Raw genomic sequence first — 26,633 nt, 5'->3', positions numbered from 1 at the left:
GTAGTTCTCTATTGTATATGCTATTTAGATGTAGAGTGGGGTGCAATATGAAGATTTGATTGACAATTCAATTTTTAAAACGGACAGATAGGCCAGCTCATTTGTAGATTAACATAACTATTTTACTAACGTTGGCGCTGCGGAGCGTCTCTGTTAATTGTGAGTACCCTTGTGTGAGTGTGAATGGTTGTTTGTCTATATGTGCCCTGCGATTGGCTGACGACCAGTTGAGGGTGTACCCTGCCTCTTGCGTTTCTGGGGGGGATTTGACATGGCTTTCACTTTGCATGGTAGGGTTTTAACTCGCATCAATAAAGACGAGTGAGCCCGTTCCAGAAGCAGCAATGTAAGCCCAAGCCATGACATTACCTCCACCATGCTTCACAGATGAGCTTGCGTGTTTTGGATCATAAGCAGATCCTGTCTTTCTCCATACTTTGGCCTTTCCATCCCTTTGGTAGAGGTTAATCTTGGTCTCATCAGTCCAGAAAACTTTGTTCCAAAACCTTTGTGGCTCATCTCTGTACTTCTGTACAAAATCTGGCCTTTGAGATTCTTTTTGCTGATGAGTGGTTTGCATCTTGTGGTATGGCCTCTATATTTCTTCTCTCGAAGTCTTCTTCGAACGGTGGATTGTGATACCTTCACCCACGCCCTGTCAAGGTTGGCAAACCATTTTGTTTGGCAATTTAAAGAATGATGCATCTAAACTAATCAGGAGACACTTCTTTATGGAACAAGACAATGACCCAAAACACACTGCCAACACAACAAAGGACTTCATCAGGGGGAAAAAGTGGAAGGTCTTAGACTGGCCAAGTCAATACCTTACCCAACTACTCAACGGTCTTGACACATGAAAGCCCGCATGGAGTTTGCTAAAAAACACCCGAAGGACTCCAAGATGGTGAGAAATAAGATTCTCTGGTCTGATGAGACCAAGATAGAACTTGTTGGCCTTAATTCTAAGCGGTATGTGTGGAGAAAACCAGGCACTGCTCGTCACCTGTCCAATACAGTCCCAACAGTCAAGCTTGGTGGTGGCGGCATCATGCTGTGGGGATGTTTTTCAGCTGCAGGGACAGGACAACTGGTTGCAATCGAAGGAAAGATGAATGCGGCCAAGTACAGGGATATCCTGGACGAAAACCTTCTCGAGAGTGCTCAGGACCTCAGACTGGGCCGAAGGTTCACTTTCCAACAAGACAATGACTCTAAGCACACAGCTAAAATAACAAAGGAGTGGCTTCGGAACAACCCCATGACTGTTCTTGAATGGCCCAGCCAGAGCCCTGACTTAAACCCAATTGAGCATCTCTGGAGAGACCTGAAAATGGCTGTCCACCAACGGTCCCCATCCAACCTGACAGAACTGGAGAGGATCTGCAAGGAGGAATGGCAGAGGATCCCCAAATCCAGGTGTGAAAAACTTATTCCATCATTCCCAAAAAGACTCATGGCTGTATTAGCTCAAAAGGGTCCTTCTACTAAATACTGAGCAAAGGGTCTGAATACTTATGGCTGTGTGATATTTCAGTTTTTCTTTTTTAATAAATCTGCAAAAAATTCAACAATTCCGTTTTTTTCTGTTAATATGGGGTCCTGTGTGTACATTAATGAGGAAAAAAATGAACTTAAGTTATTTTAGCAAATGGCTGCAATATGACAAAGTGAAATATTTAAGGGGGTCTGAATACTTTCCATACCCACTGTATGTAGTATGTATTATATATATATATATATATATATATATATATATATATATATATATATATATTTTTTTTTTTTTTAACCTGCTCACATTCTGAAGTGACGTGTGCAGTGACGTCCTAATTAATTTCCAGTTCAGACGCGGCGTCCTATGTGGACATGTATTATTTTATATTTATCTCTCTAAACGTATTAATTGGCCTTTTATTTTGTTGCTCAAAGTTAGTTACTCTCCACAAAAACGCAGTTCCAGCCAAATCTATGTGACAAGTGTACTGAATCACCAAATCACTTATATCGATGTTTTGTGACTGCATGTAACGATAGCTTAGCAATTAGCATGGCTTTGACATTGTCTTCGCCTATCCTCTCCTCGTCCTCCCTTTGTTACATTTGCAAGAAGCATGGTAAGAAGTAACACACACTGAACACTGAATGGACTTTCTGGCCAAGTCAATCACTGGAGCTTAACCCAATAGAGCATGCATTTTACTTCCTGAAGCATGGTAAGAAGAGTCAGTGTCTTACAATGCGTTGACACCGGAGGCAAAGAGAACTTTCGCCTCCGCGGCTTACCGGAGAACATGAGAAAATACTGTGCACCAAGCAGCTGTTCAATGTGCACGAGGCGGTAATGTGGATTAGATTTTTATCCCCCCCAATATCGGAACAATCAGTGAAAAGGCGGTAACGAGGCGACGTTCATCAATATCCTATTAGAATATGGACGTTCTGTAACATTTGACAGCAATAACAAATATTGAAGCCATAATTTATTAACGATTACAACTATAGAGGAAAGATTACTTCATAATGTACACCATATTAATGTTCTTGACATTTTAAAAATATAGAAATTCAGACAAATTGTTCTGGAAGTGAATTTCTATAGGTTGGCAGCTCTGCAGTCATAGACAAATGTAATTTTACTAATAGTTGGTATAGTCTTATAATTCATAATTGGCGGTTTTGATTTATTTTTATATTTTAATTAATGTAAAGCGCTTTATTTAGCCTTTTTTTTCTATGAAAAGTGCTTACAAATTCAGTTTGATTGATAATTTCTTCCGTTGCCCTGGCTTTCGGTTTTCGACCATGGGCTCGTCGTTTTCGGTCAAGAATTTTCGTTTTTGTACATCATTAGTTTTTATTTCCAATGAATAAATAATGATTGAATTTGACGAATGAATGGAGGAATAAATATGATTCTATACATTTTATTCGACTTTACACCGATTTTATCAGTCTGATCGGTATCGGCCGATAATTAGATTTTATGCTGATTGGCTGATCGGCTTTAATGTCGTAATTCGCCGATCCGATCAATGACGTTATTGCAAATATATATAAATAATGTCTGCAAAAGACATTTAGTCCGCGTCGCGATCCTGCACATTATGTTTGAATCCAAACGCTAGTTTATTTTTAGCCTTGTCGTACGTCTTTTGACGTAGTACAGAAAATATCTGACTGACAATAAAGTTTTTAAAAAAAAAACATGTCGGAGGTATGGGACATCAGACTACAAGACAAATTTGCTCTTTCACGATTGGGCTATGTCAGACTACTCCAATAAAATCTTGTATTCCGATACCACCGCATCCCGTTTTTTACGATCATTGGGCTTTATCTTGTCAACTCAAATGCGACCGGATACACTCGTTACCGTGTCGACGACAACAAGAGTGGATTGAGCCGACAAAATGGGGAAAAAACGTGTGTTGGTGGTCACCGGTGCTCAGGACAGGAGAGGATGTTTGTTTAAGGCTTGCTTGAGGTATGTTCACGTACTTTTAATACGATACGGCTCTCAAGCAGGCAACAAAAACGTTATGTAGCCTAGCAAGCTAGTGCTAGCACTAATGGTTGTACGTAAACATGCCGCCGTTCTGTCGAATCATGGTCTGAAGTTTCGGTGTGGGTGAAGTAATTCAATTACAATAAAGTAATTTAATTCCAGTAAGTTAGCCCCCATTATTTCTGTGATGTTGTAATGTTGGTTTGACCTGACTGATTAGAATACACAATCTGCCTAGAGCAGTGATTTCCAACCTTTATGAGCCAAGGAACATATTTTACAATTGAAAAATCTCACGGCACACCAACAAACAGATATGTCACAAAAAGTGGATACATTAATTACTGTATTTACTTCCTGCCATCTAACAGAAGACCATTAATTTGTTTTGTCTGTCACTATGCCTCACTGGCATAAATAAATGAACAAAGATACATTATTTATTGTAAATGGAATTTTTTGAGCAATTAAATACACAAGTATATACAGTAAACGAACAGGTCATTTAAATAGACACATTGATCCACCTTGTGATCGGATCGGTGATCCGTTTTCGTTTTTTTTAACTCTTTGATCTGTGATCAGCCCCAAAAATCCCGATCGTGTAAAGCCTACATTTGATCATAATTAATTAAATCATTATCAAATTAGATTTTACTAAATAAAATGTATGTGTAAAATTGTTTCATTATTTACTATCAATGAAAATGAACGCATTTGATTTTAATTATTCAGTTCCTAAACAAAATGTTACAAAATTACATGCACATGTAATATTGTTTATTTTACTAAAAGTGTTTAATTCTTTACAATAAATCCATTAGGCAAATATTGAATAAGCTAAATGAGTGAAATAAACAAATTAATAAATATATTTTAATGAACCAATTTTGGGGGAGGGGCTAAATTAATTTCACAAAAATGACAGGACTGTTGATAACGTAAATGCTCAGTGGAACGGATTAAAGAATACAGCAGCCGTAATTTGCCCACCACTGTCCGTGCACTGACATCGATATACAGTATGATTATAAACGAATAATAAAAGGCAGCCATGATACTACAAGTGCACAAACTGATGAGATGTTTTTGCGTTTTTACCCGGGTTGGCCTGTCGCCCAGAGCACCCACTGTACACCCAGGCCGTGCCATCCCACCCGATGCCCCACACCAGCCCCAGACTGTTAGACTCTACACAGCGCAGGTGGCCCGGGACCTGACGCCAGAACCTACAGTGCCACACAGTAGAAGCAGCGAGAGTTAGCGTGTTAGCGTGTGAGCGTAAGGAAGAAACACATTAGTATGTTAGCATCATTCAAGCAGAATTAAAGACAGCGATGGTGTCAGTCTTACATGAGGTCACATGACAGCGTTTGCGTGGCCGCCTCCAGGGAAAAGGATGGCTCATGGACATAAATGTCCCCTTTGGTCGTTGTGGACCACAGGGCCTGTCTGGAGGGGAGCGCTGTAATCCCCCGACAGTTGCAGCAAACGTCAGACAACAACCTCAACTAGACAACAGAAACAACACATCAGTATGACATTCAATCAACACTACAGCCACAAACTAATGAGCGGTGATTCGGATTCGCTCGAGAGTCCGCCTGAAAAAACGACTCCAGAGTCATAGTTTTCATATTCGAATCAAAACAAATCAAAGAATAACACAGTACTTAATTAAATCTGACAAGAGCTGCAATGCTGCATTTACCTCCGTTGCTCAAGGCCGCTGCCATTTTAGACTAACTGCACATGCGCACTTCGACAGCAGCTACTGTAGCAGATCACATGGCTCATCGAGCTACAGAACGAGGCGTCTGATGGCCGTGCCCAAGGAGCTGCATGGATGTTTGTGGCAGGCAAATTGAATGACGTTATGCAAGATTGATTCACCACATCTTGGCAGATGATTGACAAGAGAAGCAGAAGCAGATGTTTCCAGCCAGCCAGCGTGCATTTAGGCGATTATGGAACTGAGACCGCCGCGGGATATGGTTAAAGTAAGCCATTTTAAACTAAGAGAAGCATTTTGGCAACCGTTTTTTTCCATAGACAAAATAAGTTGCTAAAACACGCCAACCAAAACATGTCAGCTGTCTTTTCCGGTGTTGTGACAACATTTGTGACCAGTACTTAACCAGGGAGCTATAGATAGTTATCAAATTATTTTTCATTTGTTCAACTCTGACATGTCTTTATTTCACAAAAGTACAAGGAGTAACAATTCGATTGTGATCCGCTAGTGTCTATGCGAATAGTGAATGAGGATTTAAACGGCGAGTCCGACCCTTATTAAACACATTGTAAATGTATTTGAACACAAAAAAAAACTAATTGCAAGCATCGAACATATAGAAAATGCTGCACATATTGTAGTGTCTGTGTATGTGCATGTCCTATTAAGAGGTGGGGCCTAGTGGGGTGGCATGTGACTCTCAAGAGCGTGAGCTGTGGCTGACAGCAGTTCCTGCAGGAATGTCCTCATTGTGTTTGTGTGATTTATTGTTCTCCCGAATTCAATAACCAGCTGAAAAGGATATCAGTAACTGTGGGTCTCCTTTCCCCACATTCGATGGCATTAAACTAAGCATACTGTAAAAACTCATCAAATCGCAACATACCAGAGGTGCAAACAATGAACCATGATTAATCGTCTTGTCTAATATCATAGTATTGCTATGGTGCCAACCTAATGGCAAGGAACTATGTTGAAGCGACTTGAAGTGCTTTGCCACCGTCAGATTTTTTTTAGCAAACCTATCCTTCATTAATGGCTGAACAACTAAGCCAAAGTCCTGTCAACTATAATAGTATTGCTTTGGTGGTATTTTGTGGTGCCAAAGAAATATGTTGAAGTGAGTTAAGGAGCTTCATGTAGTGCTTGGCCACCTTCTTCTTTTTGGGAGGGTGGAGATTACTCGCGGATTTTTGCTATTTGCGGCAGGGCTCGGTCCCTATCCCCATGGAATAACGTGGGAAGACTGTAGTTTGAACGCTTACCCAGTCATTCATGTCCTTTTCAGTTTGGGCTGCCAGGACCAGGGGACTCCTCAGTCTGGTCCTGTGGGCTGTGTACGCGGCAAAGGCATAGTGGCAGTCCCGCAACACCGGAACCAGCGCTGTCACTTCATTGATGGAGATGTGAAGGTACTGGAGATAAGCCAAAGGTGGGAGCATTAACTCGGGAGTCTGGGACTAAAGTCTTGGGACATCTGTTAATCAGTTAGTTAGGAGTCTTAAACTCATTTTCATTGCGGGCCACATCGTAGTTATGGTATCCCTCAGAAGGCCGTTATGACTGAAAACCAAATAAATCACCTTATCATATTATTATGCATTCACAAATTGCCACTGCATTTCATTGCTATTACATTGGTGCCTTGAGATATGACTTTAATTTGTTTCAGGACCACGTTCATAACTCAAAACCCCATTGAAATGCTATTAATCTATTCCAGCTTCACAAAAAAAAGTCTAATGCATTTTTTGTTTATAAGAAAAAAATGCACTCTATATTATTGTAGTTTTAGAAAACATCCAAATAACGAGTTTTGTCACATTTTTTGCTTCAATTCAGCGAACATTGTGCTACTCTTGGTGTGCACCTTGTCCACCGGCCCTCCCAGTTAACATGGAATCTAAATCCGTCAATGGCAGTGTAAGAGTTAATCTAGTCAAATGTAGACTATGTTTATGTTTAAGTTAAGCAGTGATTATTTTGCCATTAAAATATATATATTTATTGGTTTTATTTAAGTTATTTTTCAGTAGTTTCTTATAAAAAAAAATATTTTATTCAATTGTAGTACATTCTTATTTTGAGTTACTTTATGTAACCCATTGGTTATTATGGGTCAGTTTTTTCATAGAATCCTGTTGTTGATTATTGATCTCTGTTTCAGTAATATCACTTGATAAAGCCTTTTCTAAAATTCTATACTACAAAATAAGTAAAATATGTATGATTATTGCTGATATCGGATCAGACCGATGCCAGTATCGGCCAAAACTCAAGGCTGCAATATCGGTATCGGATCGCAAGTTAAAAAGTTGGATTGGGACATCCCTAACATTGATGCATAAAAAAAATAAAAATAATAATAATAATACAATTAAATTTAAAAAAAAAAGCGTACCCGATGGAAGCCCTAATAAGCGCGGTTTTGTGCAAATTGTGCACACAAGTTCACAAATTGTGCACACAAATTCACTTCAAACTTCCAACATGGTGTCCGCATGGCACTTGCATTTAAAAGCAATACTGTTATTCAAAATAATAATAAAAACAATTAAAAAAAACAACTGTCCTAAAACGGCACTTTAAATTTAGGGGTGTTTAATTTTGGCCAAGGATATTTTCTATTAATTTTTCTACAGTTTTGTATGGAAATGCAATGAAATAAATTTGTTCCAGAGTTCATATTCCTGTGTTCAATTTCCCACTAAAATCAATTTTAATTAAACCATGTTTTTTTAGAACAAATATTGTTATACACTTAAAATGCAATTAATCAAGATTAACTAATTACAAAGCTTCTAATTGATGAGATAATTTTTTTTTAATCGAGTCCCACCCCTAAGTTTTTTCTCCCAACACATTTCTTGCGACCCTCTTGACTATTTGCAACAAAATGTTTGATGCTTCTGTGATCAGATTAAAATTAAATTTGCCTCATTTCTTTACTTTTTTGTTCTGCCCCCCCCAACTTGAGCCAGGCCCATCGCCACCTGACCTGATGCCTGCTTCAAGCTGTGCCACATGAATAGCATTCTCCTCTTTAAGCGCACTCATTCTGGAAAAGAATTGACTAAAATCATTGTCTGTTTCACTTCATTTTTAACTATTACCAACTTCAAAGGCTAATCCCAACTGTGACAGGAGTGAAAAACATGATGCAGTTATATTTTATTTTAACTTTAATCAAATCGATATTTGAACACTTGCCCATGAATAAATGGATTGCATTGATATATAAAGTAGCATGTACATTGCGCAAATTAAATTAATCCAAGCAATTTTAAAACACTACCTTCTTCTCATCATATTGCGTGTAGTAAACGAAGAAGATGCTGTCCTTCCTCCCATCAGACTTGGTGGACTGTTCCAAAGCCACGGCCACGTCCACCCAGCGCTGCGGCTTCCAGTCTCTCCACCAACGTAGCGTGCCTTTACGCACCCAGATGGACTGTTAAAGGAATACAACACAAATGCATTGTACTATAACTGTACACTGATGAAGAAGAAGAAGAAAAAAAAAAAAGAAAACTCGTCATACGTTGCTTCTTTCCAGAGGTTTCTTGCTGATCTCCTCTCTGTTCTGCTGTTCGTTCCAGGCTGAAGACTGCACGGGGGTTAGTGACAAAGAGCTGACCAGTGGGCCTGACACACACACGCACACACGCGCGCGCACACACACACACAGTGAGTCAGATGCACAACCACAAAGATGGCACAGTGCAAATGAGTACATGCCACAGAACAGACGCACAACATACAAAAATGGACATATGAATATATAAAATGTGAGTTCAAGATCAAATGAGGATCACAGGTTTTCAAAGTCACTTGTTTTGGTAAACTATAAATAAAACCAACAAACAAACAAAGAACATTTTCCAGGGTCCAACATTAACGGGCCACCTGTGTCGGGCCACCACCTTCAGATAGACGATGGCCCGCTCGGGCCAGTAGAAATATATGTCATATACATACATATGTTCTGTCTCTGAATCTTCATTCCTCTCCTTTCCAGTGCATGCCTCCACCTTTTCAAATGTTCCTCCACCTGCTCCCTGCTTTCGCTGCAGATCACAATGTCATCTGCGAACATCATGGTCCAACGGTGACTCCAGTCTAACCTCATCTGTCAGCCTATCCATCATGACTGCAAACAGGAAGGGGCTCAGGGCTGATCCCTGATGCAGTCCCACCTCTACCTTAAATTTCTCTGCCACACCTACAGCACACCTCACCACTGTTCTGCTCCCCTCATACATGTCCTGTACTATTCTAACTGTACTTCTCTGCCACTCCAGACTTCCGCATGCAGTACCACAGTTCCTCTCTAGGTACTCTGTCATAGGCTTTCTCTAGATTTACAAAGACACAGTGTAGTTCCTTTTGACTTTCTCTGTACTTCTCCATCAACACTCTCAAGGCAAACAATGCATCTGTTGTACTCTTTCTAGCCATGAAACCATACTGTTGCTGGCAATTACTTCTGTCCTGAGTCTAGCCTCCACTACTCTTTCCCATGACTTCATTGTGTGCCTCAGCAACTCTATTCCTCTATAGTTCCCACAGCTCTGCACATCACACTTGTTCTTAAAAATGTGCACTTTTCTCTTTTCCTCCATTCCTCAGGCATTTTCTCACCCACTAGAATTCTGTTGAACAAGCTGGTCAAAAACTCCACAGCCACCTCTCCTAGATGCTTCATACCTCCACAGGTAAGTCATCAGGACCAACTACCTTTCCATTTTCATCCTCTTTACTTCCTTTCTGACTTCCCCTGACTAATCATTTCTACTTCCTTGTCGACCGCACTTGCCTCTTCTACTTCCTTTGCTCTCATTTTCCTCATTTATCAACTCCTCAAAGTATTCTTTCCATTTATCCAGCACACTCCTGGCACCAGTCAACACATTTCCATCTCTATCCTTAATCACCCTAACCTGCTGCACATCCTTCTCATCTCTATCCCTGTCTGGCCAATCTGTATAGATAATTTTCTCCTTCTTTAGTGTCCAACCTGGCATACACAATGATATGCCTCGCTTGGCCTTTGCCACCTCTACCTTCACCCTACGTCGCATCTCTATGTATCCCTTTCTCCTCTCCTCAGTCCTCTCACAGTGTCCGACTTCTACTTAGCTAAACTCTTTCCTTGTATGATTTCCTGTACTTTGAGGTTCCACCACCAAGTCTCCTTCTCCCCTTTCCTACCAGAAGATACACCAAGTACTCTCCTGCCTGTCTCTCTGCTCACCTTAGCTGTAGTGGTCCAGTTTTCTGAAGCAGCTACTGTCCACCGAGACTCTGTCTCAGCTCTTCTCGATTTTGGTGCACCACAAAGCAAAAGAAAAAAACAAAAAAACCAGACGACAGCGCGTAACTTGAAAAACTCGACCATGTACCTGTAGCGCTGAGCCAGCTGACTTGGGAGGCAGCATCCACATTGCAGCCCCCTCCTGTGATCCAAGCCCACACGGGACCGTCCTCCTCCCCGACACCTTCTGCACCTTCCAGACCCAGTCTATAGGGGGCGCTGACATTGCATGAGTTAGCCTCTCCTGCTGCTTGCATACTTTGAGACGCCTCTGCGCCTTCCAGATCCACGTTGCTCCAAGGGGTGCCGGGTCCAGAGGCCTCAGGGCTCAGGAGGATCTGTGCTGGGGAGAACTGCCTCTCCTCCTCAAGTAGTACACTCGAATGTTGGTTTATGGAGGTTCTGTCGCGGTCCGACACGAGACTGTTGATGAAGCTGTCACTTGAAGGGATGAAGGTTTTGGGTGCTGCGGTGCCATCTTGTGTTTCTATAGGGCGTACAGGGGATCCTCCTAACGGGACCACTGAGGGGGCTGCCGCCTGCAGGACTGGGGTGTCACTTGTGCCGTTTGCCAGCTCTGTCGGGCCTAATTCTGAATCAGACTCAGTGCAGCTCGCTGCTGTACCTTGGGAGGTTTCTTTCAGCTGGCTACTAAACTCACTGCCGTCCCTTAAAGAACAAAATATAAGCATACGCTACTGACTAAGAGGTTGGGAGGGGGCACCAAACACTACTCAATGTACAGGTACAAAGACAATATTTGCAGAACAGCAGAATGTTTTTTTTTTACTGCTCAAGGCACACTTCTAAACAGAGTTCATAGGGATGAATAAATACACAGAAAACAACAAAATCTGTTGCTAGGCAGAGTTCATAAGGCCCCATAAGGCTCTTCATTGGGCAAAGAAAAATGAGCTACGAGCGCAATCATAACGGCCCACGGGTCAATAGAAATTTTGGTCAGGCAGAACTTAACGGGATCGATCATAACTGCTCCACGGGCCAATGGAAAAAAGTTGCCACTTGAGTTCATAGGGCTCAGTCCTAACTGCCCCACATAGGTCATGAAAAAAATTGGCCATGCTACTAGACAGTGTTCACAGGGCTCAATAACTTTGATAATCAACTTTGATCACTTATCAACTTTGATAAAAATAACTGATAAAACAATTATTGTGATTATTCATAATATATTATGCTAAATGTCTCAAATATGCATGCAGACCTGGGTGGGGAATTCTCTTTACTGTTGCCCCACACAGCGGAAACAGGGATCCAACCGTTCCCACTTGGTTCGGATGGAGTCACCCCTATTCGGAAATATAGACCGCGGTCCTCACCAACAGCCCAAACCTGAAATCAAAACAGTAGAACAGGTTTTAAAAACTTTTTTAATTTTGATTTTTGCCCCACAATCTAACTTGCTGTGGGCTTGGGATTGGATAATACACTGAATAAATGTTTTCAAATGAAAGGCATAACTAAATATGAATTCATGGTGGAAAAATGCACAGAAATTATAAAACCCTTCAAGTATACAGCATAAAGCAGGAGCAGGAGACAAGAAGCATTTGTGACCTTATATGGCCATATATTGTAATACTGGCACGGGGGTCACACAAATGCAGCCCTGAAATACGAAATATGGGATTTGATGTCTATCTCAGTGCCCGACTGGGTTTATATACAATTAGCATTTAATTCATGTATTCAGGACTTAAACTTAAAACTGATTTATAGACCAGTAGCAGAACTTTAAAATCTATTCTAAAGCTGACTGGGAACCAGTGTAAAGACTTTAGAATTGGGAGTAATATGCTCTGACCTCTTTGTTCTAGTCAGAACCCGAGCCGCAGCATTCTGAATGAGCTGCAGCTGTTTAATGCTCTTTTTAGGGAGTCCAGTCAGAAGACCATTACAATAGTCAAGTCTACTTGAGATAAAAGCATGGATGAGCTTCTCCTGGTCTGCTTGACACATGCAAGCCTTCACTCTGGATATGTTCTTCAGATGGTAAAAGGCAGTTTTAGTAATTGATTTGATATGACTGTTGAAAGTCATGTCGGAATCTATCAGAACACCAAGGTTTCGGACTTGGTCTTTGGTTTTTAAAGAGAGTGACTCCAGGTATTTACTAACAGCAATTATCTTTTCTTTATTGCCAAAAGCAATTATATCAGTTTTGTTGTGGTTTAATTGAATACAATTTTGGCTCATCCATATATTTATCTGTTTTAGACAGTGACACAAAACCTCAATTGAACTGTAGTCATCTGGATATAACTAGATATAACTGTGTGTCATCTGCATAGCTATGATAGTCCAAATTAAATTTCTGAAGAATTTGACCCAAGGGTAGCATATACAGGCTGAACAGGAGGGGTCCAAGAACTGATCCTTGAGAGACCCCAACTCTGTTCAGCAGTATATTATGATATACCGTATCAAAAGCCGCACTAAGGTCCAACAAGACCAGAATGGACACCTTTCCAGAGTAAGTATTCAACCTTATATCATTTAGCAGTTTGATAAGAGCAGATTCTGTACTGTGATGAGTTCGGAACCCAGATTGAATTTTGTCAAAAAGTCCATCTAAGTTCAAGAAATTGCTGAATTGATTAAAAATAACTTTCTCAACAATCTTGGCTATGAAAGGAAGATCTGAGAGGAGTCCATAGCTTGCTAACATGGAAGCGTCCAGCGCTCTATTTTTTTTTTTAGCAGAGGCTTAATGGCAGCTACTTTAAGAGCTTTAGGAAACTCGCCTGACTGAAGTGAGCAATTGATTATTTGCTGCAAATCAGTTCGCAGTCAGATGGTATTGAGTCAAGACAGCTTGACTGAAAGGAAAGTTGGAGTTTAGTTTTTCTCCACTTACCTTCTGCTTTCCTACACTTTGATTTAGAGGTCTTTACCACCAATGTGCCCCTCCACGGTGTTCTAGGTCGCCTCGAGATTGTCTTAGTTTTAATACGAGCGACAGCATTCATGGCATTTGAGATTTTACAGATGAAATTATCCAAAAGTTCATCAACTGTCTCAGCATTCACAGTTTGTGGCACAGCAATGGTCTCCGTAAACTTAGTAGCGGTGCTCTCATTTATGTACCTTTTCTTAATAGACATAGAGATCTGAACTTTTGGAAGAATGTGTAATTCAAAGAATACACAAAAATGGTCAGCAATAGCTATATCCTTAATGTCAATTGTTAGAATTTCAACATCCTTAGAGATGACCAGATCTAAGATGTGACCTTAAGTGTGGGTTGGACTCTTAATATATTGAGAGAGGTCAAATGTGTCAAGTATAGCAGAGAGTTCTTTAGATTTTTTTTTCCATGTTATTGTCAACATGAATTTTAAAGTCTCCCGTTATGACAAAATAGTTGTAGTCCGTACAAAATTACTGACAGAAGTTCTGAAAAGTCCTCTATAAATTTTCTATTGTATCATGGAGGCCTATAAATGAGGCAGAAGTCTTATTCCTAAAAAGCACATTTAATATTAATTGTAAGTTACTGTAACATTATGCGCTGTTTGAACATCAACACCGCTAAAATATAGGAAAATGACAAAACTCAACTTAAATGATCATTCAATTAAAATGTACGGTGGGCTCGCACCGACTGAGAATAGCTCCCTTATAATTGCATGGGGAAAAAAATATTTTTCAAAAAAACACGAATAAAAATGGTGATCGACTAAAAAAAAAAAAAAAAAGCAAAAAAACATGAATAGGCAGGTTCCCTCAAAAATAATCCACAAACACAATTTTTCATATGCCGAACTGCAAATATGCAGGGGTCCATTGTATTGCACATGAAAATTAAATAAAAATTGTCCCGAAATAAATTGAAAAACAAACCGGTCTTGAGAATTACACACAAATACATTGAATTTCAAAGTTAAATAAAACTGAACTTGGGCAGTGATTCATTCATGCACCACAAGAGGGAACCCGCACTTTGAGAATCACTGGTAGAGCTTGTGTGTCTAACAAGAATAATAATGGCAAAAACAAAAAAAAAAAAAAAAAAGAATAGTCACTCAAGTCACTCAATTGATATTGTTTCTATACAAGGTGTGCTATGTACATGTAACCTGCGACTAAAGAAAGTTAGCTGGAAAAACAAGAATATACTTCATGGATAGGTGCGCACACAAAACTGTGCAGATGTCTTGGCACGCCACCAGTTTTGTTGTTTGAATTTCCTGTTTCCAGAACAGCTTAGCAATTAGCTTGGCTTTGACATCGTCTTCACCTATCCACTCTCCGTCCTCCCTTCTTGGCCGTTATAAAATAGCATGCACTAAGCAGCTGTTCAATGCGGACGCTCCGGTAATGTCCGATGCTGGATTTTTTTCACCCCAATATCCGGAACAATCAGTGTTACGGCCAAAACGACTCAACGTTCAACGATTTAACGAACAAAATACGCAGATTCCGTAACAGTTAACAGCTCTGACACTCTATTGTTTTGTTTTTTTTCACCTTTGCCATCTTTTTTCACCTCGGTGTAGGTACGGGTGTATATCTATATGAGCATTAAAGCATTCTAAATTGCACAGTAACTTATCCACGTATATGTACCGTATGCATTTACGTACGCACATTGACAAAATTGTTGTTACCCCTCTGTTAATGAAAGAAAAACTGCGGTTACAGAAATAACTTGAATCTAACAAAGTAATAATAAATACAAATTTAATAACAATTCACCAATAATAATCTGACATTGCTTTTGAATCATGGTTCAACAGAATTGATTTTAAAAACACACCCAGACAAAAATGAGGGTACCCTTAATATTTTGTTGCAAATTACTGCAAACAAATTGATTTTGTTAACTTTCAATGAGACTTTTAACAGTAAGGAAACAGTAAGAGTCTTTGTACTTTGTTACATGCTGCCATTGGAAAAGAGATAAACGAATGAAGTCAACGCTGTGATGACATAATAAACATGTAACCTGGTCGTTGAGTCCCACGTCGAGCATCATCATCTCACCAACGATGCTGATCCATCCTGAGCCGCAGGGATTGTGGGAATTGACACCTCGCCTGAACCACACCTGTGGGTGAAAGCCCACGCGGACGTTGAGAGGTTTCACCCCAAGTTGCACTGATGACATCTTCACCGTGTGACTCACTTTGTAGTCCTTTGTGATCACCCACACAACGCTGACCCCTACTGACACGTGAAGGGTTTCCACCTCCTTCGCGGGTGATTCCAACTCCACCCACAACGTGCCTGGTGGAGGACCAAAATGAGGTTTCTAAAAAAAAAAAAAAATCACAAGGAGGCAAGAGGTAGTACAGTGGAGACCACTGACCAGTAGGGCTGTCCAGGCTGAGGCCCGTGCGGACCAGCAGGTTCCCATCCCACAGAACAGCCCACAGCAGGTCTCTCGGTCCCAACGATAACTGGGCCACCTCCTTAGGCACCTCTACCTCATCCCAGCTGGAGCCCTCTGGGACCCGAGGGTGGATGCCCTCCCTGAACCACACCTGAAAAGAAAATGACCAGCACATGACTATTGAATGAAATATAGCATATGAATTTCATATACTGGAATTACATTAGGTTGTAAGAGTCAACCAGCACAAAACTCCATGTACAGTACTTTCCTACTGCCCCCTTGTGACGAAAACATCAAAGTTAATTGCATTTGCGGCCTGGGGTGCCTATTTGTAGGGTTTTATCTAATTTGACAATTAACTTCTATTACATTGATCCTTTGTGGAAGACTATTAAACGAGACGAGGAGTTGTTAAACTGGGGTCCACAATCAGGAGCTTGGGGTCCGCAAAATCTGCGCAAAAAATGGTGTCCTCTCATTTGAAGTAGTGCATTCCTACATATGGGGACTGGCATGCCAGTAAAACAAATATAATAAATCAATTATGGCGACTTATGGTGAGCACATCTGCCTCACAGTTCTGAGGACCGGGGTTCAAATCCCGGCCCCGCCTGTGTGGAGCATTGCATGTTCTCCCCGTGCCTGCGTGGGTTTTCTCCGGGCACTCCGGTTTCCTCCCACATCCCAAAAACATGCGTGGTAGGTTGATTGAAGACTATAAATTGCCCGTAGGTGTGAACGTGAGTACGAATGGTTGTTTTTACTCTTCTTAAAAAAGATGATTCACTTATTTGATAATCCTCCCAGATTCAAATTCAAACTTTTTAGTTGATAAAAACATGCATAGTAGATGAATTGGCAACTCTAAATTTCCCGTAGGTATGAATGTGAGTGCGAATGGTTGTTTGCTTATATGTGCCCCGCGAGTGGCTGGCGACCAGTTCAGGGTGTACACCACCTCTCGCCCAAAGATAGCTGGGAAAAAAAAATGACAACATTTTGCAACCTGACTGACCTGCCCTTGTTGGGACACAGCCCAAAGGTAAGGATACCTCCCAGACTCATCACTCATCTCCCAGCCACCGCAACTAAGGTCACAGAGAGGTAGTGGGGGCTTCCTCGGATGGTCCAAGGGGATCTGCAGGCAGTATGTTCTATCAAATTGTGGTGCTGGAATGTACAGACTGGATTAAAAACAAAGGCGAGTCCAAACCTTTGCCCAGGTGCCTTGTGCAGTATATCTTCTGTAGCGGATCCAGCGCCGACGACGCACACAGGAGTTCCACTTCTTGTCAGGGGAGAAGTTAGCAGGGAAGTCAACGGCATAGTCCCAACCCTGCAGGGAAGCGTGCATAAAACGTATTGGCCCACGTGCTGATTTCTGATTGTATCATACATGAATTGTTAACAGAATGCCTACTGTACTGACAGTGATTCGAGATATGCTATTTGAAATATATATGGTAGGTTAATTGAAGACTCTAAATTGCCCGTAGGTGTGAATGTTCATGAGAATGGTTGTTTGTTTATATGTGCCCTGTGATTGGCTGGCCGACCCGACCTCGGGTAAGCGGTAGAAAATGGATGGATGGATGGATGATACATAAATAAAAGTAGCGAGCGACATTTAGATCATTGTAACAGAGTAAAAGTAACGTTATCTCTTAACAACAGCAGGGGAACTGTTTTTTCTGGTCTCGTCAAATCCTGTGACTTATCGAAAGCAGGTCCCGAGAGCACAGGTGGAACCTCAGGCCAATGCTCTAGCATATATTAGTCCGCCGGAGTCATATTCACAATTACATCTGTGTGTGGCTGATGGATGTGTGGAATGGATCTAGCTGCCAGCGTTCAAGGAGTACGAAACAGCCTATGACGTCAGCGACGGCAGCAGCGACCGCGACGCCACTCACCCCCAGGAAAAACTAATCGGAACTGTACGATTCACTAAATGGCCTATTTTGAGTTCAAAAGAGCGAATTTCGCCGAAAGGCAACTGATTTGCATGTATGTGTATGTATTGTACCTAAATGTTGCAAAACAAGCATTTCTAACAGATTAAAGGCAAACGTTTTGCAAATGCGAACTTTTTCACGGCACTAAACGTGACAGTGAAGGTAAATGGAGCTAAATAGGGAGCGTGTGTGTTCTCACCCCAGTCTGGCTGGGTTCTCCTCCACAGCTGTGATCCACATACCAGTCCCCCTCCCATTCCCAGCTGCGGGACGGCAACTGAAAGCTGTGGAGCGGTTGAGGATTCATCCCAGTCACGTCGCTCCAGGGCCAGCGGTCGGTCGGCAGCAGCGTATCCGTGAAGCCGTCCACCGGGTTCCACCTCTGAGAAAACACACGCGAGAATGTTCTAATCCACATGAACAACAAACAGGATGACGTTCTATTGGATTAATGTTATGTGTTCTTCTTCTTCTTCTTTTCCTTTCAGTTTGCCCCGGTGTCATCCTTTTCCATCTAAGCCTATCTCCTGCATCCTCCTGCAGGAGAGAATCGCCGGGATCGTGGGTGACGATGATCAATAGAGGATGATGATTAATATCTCCTAAAATGGGAATTTTGTTGGTGAAAAAGTAGGTGAAAATTGCAAAACTTGTGATGTGTAGGAATTTTTAGAATGTTTGTACTCTTTAAAAAACAGCATGCAGAATTGCACTGTAAAAAAATCCGCGAGGGTTCACTGTAATGAAATTACTTTAATTAATGCTACATTATACCTTCAATTAATATTAACATTGAGAAATCAATTTAGAGATAAACTTAAGGTCATGTAGCCTGGACATGATCAAATTACTTTACCTTTACAAAGTGAATAGGTATAACATACGCTGAAAAATAAAACTAAAAATGAATATGACTCCTTTGTGCAGGTTTTATAAGCCTTAGTTAAGTGTGGAGAAAATACACCTTTAACACATTTTAATCATGTGCAACCAATGTATATGTTCAGGCGGGATTTGAACCCCGGTCCCCAGAACTGTGAGGCAGATGTGCTAACCAGTCGTGCCGGCTTGTACAAATTAACTAAATTCAAAGGACTTTTTTTCCCAGCGTTGCACATGCCCTGTCTATAGTGTAGGTTATTTGTGAAGCCAGCTCTATTGGAGATAGTTTTCTTGCAGACTCTACACTCTTCTCTGAACGACATCCAAATGTTATTTATATATATTTTTCATTTTCCTCTTGTCGCTCATTTTCTTAACTAGAGTATTCCAGACCTTAGTTTGTGAGTCTACTTGTACTCTTAATTCTAATTTCCCTCCATCCTCTCAACTCTTCGTGTGCTGTATGATTGACACCCCCTGCAATGACCAATCACGTGCGTGCACGTACGCCTGCAGCCTGCACAGTGCCCAGTGAGAGAGAATGGGAGAAACTTTTTTTTATATATTGATCATATACAGTTACAGTTACGCTTACATTTTTTAGGCACACCGATGAAAAATGAGGGCAAATGCGCGCCTAAATTGGTCGCACTCAAGAGCCCTGTAGTGTATCAAATTGAATATAGGTTGAAAACGATTCGTAACGATTGCATTCTGTTTTAATTGGTCCCAACTTCATTGGAATTGGGATTTGCATTTGCGTATGGAGCCGTCTCTTGCGCCAAGAAATTTCTCCACAGGGAGACAAATAAACACTTGAACATCAATCAGTCAAGTTCATCCCAACCTGGTTTTCATAGGTCTCCTCTTTGTAGCGGATAGGGGTCTCGTGGGGGATCATGTTGAGGTAGACTTGGTGGTCGCAGCCGATGCCCCAGCAGCGACCTTTCCCGGCGGTGACACGCTTGAGCTCCAGAAGCGAGTCATCAGCGCGCACCCAACGTTGGCCGGCGGTGGACACGCTGTACACCCTCCCATACACATCCACGGCCCACAGCAGGGTGGTGGACATTTTGATCCCTAAGCCAAACAAAGCACTCATCCTTAGAAGCTGACTGGTATCGTATGGTATGAACAGGGCCTAGCCAATGTGGCACCCGAGGCGACATTTTATATGTTCAGTTTTACTTCAAAACACCTTGCGTGGATTTCCTACTAAAACATGGCGTACGCTCAAATCCAGAAAACGTCGTACGCACAAAAATATGTATGAATCTGTGCGTACGCATGAATCCAAACACGTTTCCTTCGGACATCCCAATCAACGTGGAAATGAGCGCACATGTTGGAGTAGACGACTCCTCCCGGTCCACGCCCACATTTAAATATGCAAAATCATATTTAAATGAACCCTGCACCTGAGATACCGATCTCTGCGTGATCAGGAAAAAAAGGACAATGAGCAAGGTAATGAAGAAAAATATTTTTTCTGAATGCGAAGTTGCTCAATGAAGAGCCATTATGGGTGACACTACTCTTTCGGGTGGTGCGAGCACATGTGGCTAGCTCTGATCACCCCACAAGGTTAAAACCCTGTATTTTTATAACTCATAACAAATGTGTTCATACAGCAACCTACACTCAGCCCTCTGCGATAAAGGTATCACGCGTAAATGTTGTATGGTATTTGTAATAAATCTTTTGAATTGAAATAGAAGCACATCAGCATATCAAAGAGGATATCAAAAACTTTCCTTTTTGATTACTCAATTTATTATTTTAATACACAGGAGAGGACACGCAGAGAAGAGGGGTAAATTATGTCATTTCAAAACATTTTATTTTATTTCATGTGCAACCGATGTACGTGTTCAAATTAAGGAAATTCTAAGTTTTCGTGCATGAGGCCCCTGGTCGTTACTTTTACTTTGAAACACCTGACCGGAACGTTGCTTTGTGAACTGATATTAATCCGCTATACGGATACCTGATTCCTAACAGGCCTTAATGGGCTTTTGTTCGTTTTTTTTTGTTATTTCATTTATTTACTTGCATATTGCCATTTAACTATTTAAAAAAAAAAACACGTATTAAGACTACGGGGAGCTAAAGTAGACTTCACAAGAATCAAGACAACATTGTTCAGGAGGAGTGCAGTGGTAGGTCGCCTACCTGAATGTTGGTATGCGATCCGCGGTTGTCAAGCCAATTTAGACGTCATGGCATACCTGTGGAAACTTCTGGAAAGTAAAGACACAGGTTAGCAATAACAGCTGTGGACCCGTTTACCGAAAAGTAGTCCATAAGCTGTTTACATATCGCTTTCAGTTTCTGAACGTTTATTTTTCTTCTTCTTCATTGGAAACCCACAACACCTACTTGGTACAACGCGTAGCTCTGCTATTCCATTAAGTGACGCACTTGGAGTCCCAGACAGTTAAGTCACGCCATCATTTTCCCACAATGCTGTTTTGAATTGAGAATAACAGTATGCTGGTTTACAACTCACGAAATGGAGGTAGCTGCGCTCCGATTGGTTAAAAGACCGCAAATGGGTGGGGCTTGTCGTTTTTCTCATTGGTCCAACGCGGAAGCGCGTGGCATTTGTTGCTGTTTGATTGACTTGCGGTATTTTAATCATTTATGCCCAATGAGTGCTTTTAATTATTGAAGACTAAGGGTGCGTTCTACTCATCATATAACAGCACAGACTGTCTTACGTTTCCATAATTATTAGCAACGATACTTGATTTTTAATACACTATAATACACTTTGAATTTAAAAAACGCAGTTTAGCCTGGTGTAACATGGTTTGCTGACCTTAAAACGTATATTCATATACTCATAAATATTAATACAAATAAAAATGTAAAATCTTTGGTGGGGGGGGGGGGGGGGGGTCAACGTAGCCCCGCCCACATCAGTGCGTCACTTTCTCAATTTGTCGTCCAATGAGTGTCCTAATTTCTAAATCAAATTTAAGGCGACGTCGTTTTTCAAGAGCATTAAATTTTGATCCATACGGATGTCTTATTGAAATAATTATTTGTTTTAATAATACCCTTGCATGAATCACAATATTGTGTGAATTAGGGCTGCAACTAATGTTATTTTAATAATTGATGAATTTGTCGATTACTTTTTCAATGAATTTCCTTTTAAAAAAAAAAAAACATTTCCATCCGTTTATTCAAAAAGAGGCCATTATTTTAAAATGACTGTGTATAGAATGCATGAACATACATTTATTATGATTCAGTCACTGGTTTGGTCCAATACATTTCAGAAAATAAAAAAAAATGTTGAACATTGGTTTTCAAAGTAAAAGCAGATATTTGCAAATGTCTTATTTTGATTAAACACAAAGATAAATCTGTATGCTTTCAAGGAGGACTACAGAAATTGGAGAATATTTACTGTTGAGAGGCTTCTGAGCATTTGGACAATTTTAAGTTAAACAACGTCTCTAAACAATTGATCGATTGTCAAAATAGTTGTCTACTAATTTGATAATGGATTTGTTGTCCATTAAACGATAAATTGTTGCATCTCTCAAGCATGAATAATGAATGAGAACAAAGGTGAAGTCTGAGGTGAAAACATTCAGTTTCTATGCATTACTTTCACTGAGACATAATAGTAGAATAATATGAAGTTTGAAATTAAATGACCAATGGTTAACTCCACAAAATGACACATTTAATCATATTTCATTGTTGTTAGTAAATTGATGAAATGCGGTACCCTAACATAATACGAATCTGCTGTATATATTCATGATATAATGCAGGGGAAGGCGAAGTATGGCCCAGGGGCCACGTGCAGCCTGCTCTGTTCTTTTGTCAAATCAAGCTGTCGGGGGAGGCGGGGTCAGGAAAACATTAACCGGATACAACCGTTACCATGGTGGCGACAACAACATTAGATTTTGATTGAGGCAATATTTTGTGTTGAAAAAAAAAAAAAAAAAAAAAAAAAGAAGAATAAAAAAAAGAACGCAAAAAAGAAAAAAGCATGTGGTGTCGTCCCTGGGTGCTCCGGAGAGGACAGTTTGGGCTGTCCATTCTAATAATAATCAAACATGCTAAACTTGTTGCTCGTGTATTATTTCACACTTTACTTTTGTACTTTTGTTGTACCTGGAAAAAATATATCGGGCCCGATCTGGGAGATTGTCCACGATAGCAAATCGGGCCAATAACGACCAGATAACTAAGTGTGGAAGGAGGTCAAGCCAGATAGGAGAGCACCTTTCCTTCAAAGGACATACTGTTGTAGCGTATATTGGTTGAATAAAAACGTAATTAATTTTGTGAATTGTAAAATGAAACTAATCTGCATCGTAAAGGGACATGATGTCACTTTTTATATGGATAAAATTTAGGGAAAATGACGGGAAAACATTTTATCAGTCTCGTAATCTGAAGGTTGCTACACGATGAAATTTTGAGTTCTAGATGATTGGGGCTTACTTAAACTCAGAGCACACACAAAATACAACCAAGAGTGGAATTTTATAGTATATTTAATGACATCTACAAGAGATGTAAAGGGAAACACACAAAGGGGGTCTAACTAAAGAAAGGAAATAACACTAAAAATGGTAAAAAGAAGGAAAATAGGCGTACGAAAAGGGGAATAGAACATTGTGTGTTGGACTAATGTGGAAAATGCGAGGGAGAGTGGACAAAATTGAGATTTTGTCTGAAGCTAGTAATTTCCCCGAAATTATTAGGCACTAATATTGTACAGTCTGGCAATCACTTGCCATGTCTACTCACAAACGTAAATGAACTGGCCTCTGGGAGTGGTCTGTTGCCGATCTTTTAAGTATGAAGAAGAAAAAAACGCAGCAGGGATTTAGCCGGCCTCTGACAAACATGATCACTTAGAGTCCCTCAAGTTTGTCTTCAGTAAGTCTGCCCCTCTCTTCACCCGAGTGTCCAAGACATGCTGCCGCAAGTCCAATGACACGACTACAAAGTCAGTCATCGAACTGCGGCCTAGGGTGTCTTGGTGCCAAGTGCTCATGTGGACACCCTTATGTCTGAACTTGGTGTTCGTTATGGACAATCCATCCAATCCACATTCCTCCCAATCACTCCCTTCCAGATTTTACTGTCATTGCCCATGTGAGTGTTGAAATCCCCCAGAAGAACAAGGGAGTCCCCAGCAGCGGCGCTCTCCAGCACCACCAAGCGAGTCAAAGAGAGTCCGACTATATCCAGTCGGAATTTCTCTCACCTCGCACACCAGCTCCACTCTTCCTGCCCTCATGAACAAAACCCCAAGATACTTGAACTCCTCCACTTGGGGCAGGATCTCATCCCCGACATGGAGAGGGCACGTCACCCTTTTCTGACTGAGGACCATGGTCTCAGATTTTGAGGTGCTGATTTTGTTCCCAGCTGCTTCACAATCGGCTGGGAGCTAGTGAGAGCCAGAGATCACGGCTTGATGAAGCCAGCACAACCACATCATCCCTAAGAGACACGGTTGAATGCCTTCTCCAAGTCCACAAGACACATGTAGACTGGTTGGGCGAACTCCCAAGCACCCTCGAGGACCCTGCTGAGGACGTAGCGCTGGTCTACTGTTCCACGGCCAGGACAAAAATCACACTGCTCCTCCTGAATCTGAGATTCGACTTCCCGACAGAACCTCCCCTCCACCACCCCTGAATGGACCTTAGCAGGAAGGCTGAGGAGTGTGATTCCCCTGAAGTTGGAACACACCCTCTGGTCCCCCTTCTTAAAAAGGGGGACCACCACCCCAGACTGCCAATCCAGAGGCACTGTCCCTGATGTCCACGCGATGTTACAGAGGCGTGTCAACCAGGACAGCCCCACAACATCCAGAGCCTTTAGGAACTCCGGGCGAGTCTCATCCACCCCCGGGGCCTTGCCACCAAGGAGCTTTTTAACCACCTCGGTGACCTCAACCCCAGAGAAAGGAGAGCCCGCCTCAGAGACCCCAGACTCTGCTTCCTCATGGGAAGCCGTGTCGGTGGAATTGAGGAGGTCTTCCAAGTATTCTCCCCACCGACTCGAGGGAAACAGTGCCCCTTACCCACTCCTGAGACGCCGGATAGTGGACCAGAATTTCCTCTAAGCCGTCCGGAAGTCGTTCTCCATGACCTCACCGAACACCAAGTTTTTGCCTCAGCGAACACCAAAGCTGCATTCCGCTTCCCGACAGAACCTCCCTCTCAATGCGGAGGAGCAGCGGCTCTACTCTGAGATCCTCCCGGATGACCGAGCTTCTCGCCCTATCTCTAAGGGAGAGCCCGGACACCCTGCGGAGGAAACTCATTTCGGCCGCTTGTATCCGGGATCTTGTTCTTTCGGTCACGACCCACAGCTCATGAACATGAACATAAGTGAGGGTAGGAACGAAGATCGACCGGTAAATTGAGAGCTTCCCCTTTTCGGCTTAGCTCCTTCTTTTACCACCGATACAAAGTCTGCATCACTGCAGACGCTGCACCGATCCGCCTGTCGATCTCCTGTTCCATTCTTCCTGGTGCCAAGTGCACGTGTGGACACCCTTATGCTTGAACATGGTGTTGGTTATGGACAATCCGTGATGAGCACAGAAGTCCAATAACAGAACTCTGATCGGGGGGGCCGTTCCTCCCAATCACGCCCTTCCAGGTCTCACTGTCATTGCCCACGTGAGCATTGAAGTCCCCCAACAGAACAATGGAGTCCCCAGCGGGAGTGCTCTCCAGCACCCCCTCCAAGGACTCCAAAAAGAGTGGGTACTCTGAACTGCTGTTTGGTGCATAGGCACAAACAACAGTCAGGACCCGTCCCCCAACCCGAAGGCGGAGCGAGGCTACCCTCTCGTCCACCGGGGTGAACCCCAACGTACAGGCGCCGAGCCGGGGGGCAAAAAGTATACCCACACCTGCTCTGTGCCTCTCACCGTGGGCAACTCCATAGTGGAAGAGAGTCCAACCCCTCTCGAGAGGACTGGTACCAGAGCCCAAGCTGTGTGTGGAGGCGAGTCCGACTTTATCTAGTCGGAACTTCTCGACCTCACACACCAGCTCGGGCTCCTTCCCTGCCAGAGAGGTGACATTCCACGTCCCTAGAGCCAGCTTCTGTAGCCGGAGATCGGATCGCCAAGGTCCCCGCCTTCGGCCACCGCCCAGCTCACACTGCACCCGACCCCTATGGCCCCTCCCACAGGTGGTGAGCCCATGGGAAGGGGGACCCACGTTACCCTTTCGGGCTGTACCCGGCCGGGCCCCATGGGTGCAGGCCCGGCCACCAGGTGCTCGCCTTCGAGCCCCACCACCAGGCCTGGCTCCAGTGGGGGGCCCCGGTGACCCGCGTCCGGGAAAGGGAAAACGAAGTCCATTGTTTGTCGTCATCATTATGGGTCTTTGAGCCGTGCTTTGTCTGGTCCCTCACCTAGGACCTGTTTGTCATGGGTGACCCTGCCAGGGGCATAAAGCCCCAGACAACTTAGCTCCTAGGATCACTGGTACACACAAACCCCTCCACCACGACAAGGTGACGGCTCAAGGAGGGGTGCAGATATATTAAAAAAGACAAACTGAAATATCACACAGCCATAAGTATTCAGACCCTTTGCTGAGTATTTAGTAGCGGCACCCTTTTGAGCTAATACAGCCATGAGTCTTTTTGGGAATGATGCAACAAGTGTTTCACACCTGGATTTGGGGATCCTCTGTCATTCCTCCTTGCAGATCCTCTCCCTTCTGTCAGGTTGGGTGGACAGCCATTTCCAGGTCTCTCCAGAGATGCTCAATTGGGTTTAAGTCAGGGCTCTGGCTGGGCCATTCAAAATCAGTCACAAAGTTGTTCTGTAGCCACTCCTTCATTATTTTAGCTGTGTGGTTAGGGTCATT

General features: G+C 42.3%; 1 protein-coding gene and 1 long non-coding RNA gene across 2 annotated transcripts in view; one reads left to right on the top strand and one right to left on the bottom strand.

Annotated features, from left to right (window-relative positions):
- The window catches only part of tecpr1b (tectonin beta-propeller repeat containing 1b), a 30,187-nt gene extending 8,917 nt beyond the window's left edge, over positions 1 to 21,270 (bottom strand). Inside the window, exons 1-16 of the mRNA XM_061748755.1 lie at positions 21,133 to 21,270; positions 20,926 to 20,993; positions 19,601 to 19,833; positions 18,071 to 18,253; positions 17,130 to 17,252; positions 16,932 to 17,054; positions 15,890 to 16,064; positions 15,707 to 15,807; positions 15,527 to 15,628; positions 11,783 to 11,910; positions 10,646 to 11,226; positions 8,785 to 8,888; positions 8,539 to 8,694; positions 6,509 to 6,658; positions 4,862 to 5,019; positions 4,610 to 4,737 (exon numbers count right to left, since the gene is read on the bottom strand). Of these exons, the coding sequence (XP_061604739.1) occupies positions 4,610 to 4,737; positions 4,862 to 5,019; positions 6,509 to 6,658; positions 8,539 to 8,694; positions 8,785 to 8,888; positions 10,646 to 11,226; positions 11,783 to 11,910; positions 15,527 to 15,628; positions 15,707 to 15,807; positions 15,890 to 16,064; positions 16,932 to 17,054; positions 17,130 to 17,252; positions 18,071 to 18,253; positions 19,601 to 19,825 (2,437 nt within the window). The 5' untranslated portion in view covers positions 19,826 to 19,833; positions 20,926 to 20,993; positions 21,133 to 21,270. The remainder of the gene's footprint in view (positions 1 to 4,609; positions 4,738 to 4,861; positions 5,020 to 6,508; positions 6,659 to 8,538; positions 8,695 to 8,784; positions 8,889 to 10,645; positions 11,227 to 11,782; positions 11,911 to 15,526; positions 15,629 to 15,706; positions 15,808 to 15,889; positions 16,065 to 16,931; positions 17,055 to 17,129; positions 17,253 to 18,070; positions 18,254 to 19,600; positions 19,834 to 20,925; positions 20,994 to 21,132) is intronic.
- Positions 5,337 to 8,676, top strand: LOC133465715 (uncharacterized). The gene is made up of 3 exons (XR_009784731.1): positions 5,337 to 5,508; positions 6,532 to 6,675; positions 8,564 to 8,676. It is a non-coding gene; the product is annotated as an uncharacterized LOC133465715 (long non-coding RNA).
- Positions 21,271 to 26,633: the final 5,363 nt, after the last annotated feature.

The sequence above is a fragment of the Phyllopteryx taeniolatus genome, chromosome 16 (assembly GCF_024500385.1).
Source record: "Phyllopteryx taeniolatus isolate TA_2022b chromosome 16, UOR_Ptae_1.2, whole genome shotgun sequence".
NCBI classification, from domain to species: Eukaryota; Metazoa; Chordata; class Actinopteri; order Syngnathiformes; family Syngnathidae; genus Phyllopteryx; species Phyllopteryx taeniolatus.
This window is presented reverse-complemented; position numbering and strand designations above follow the sequence as displayed.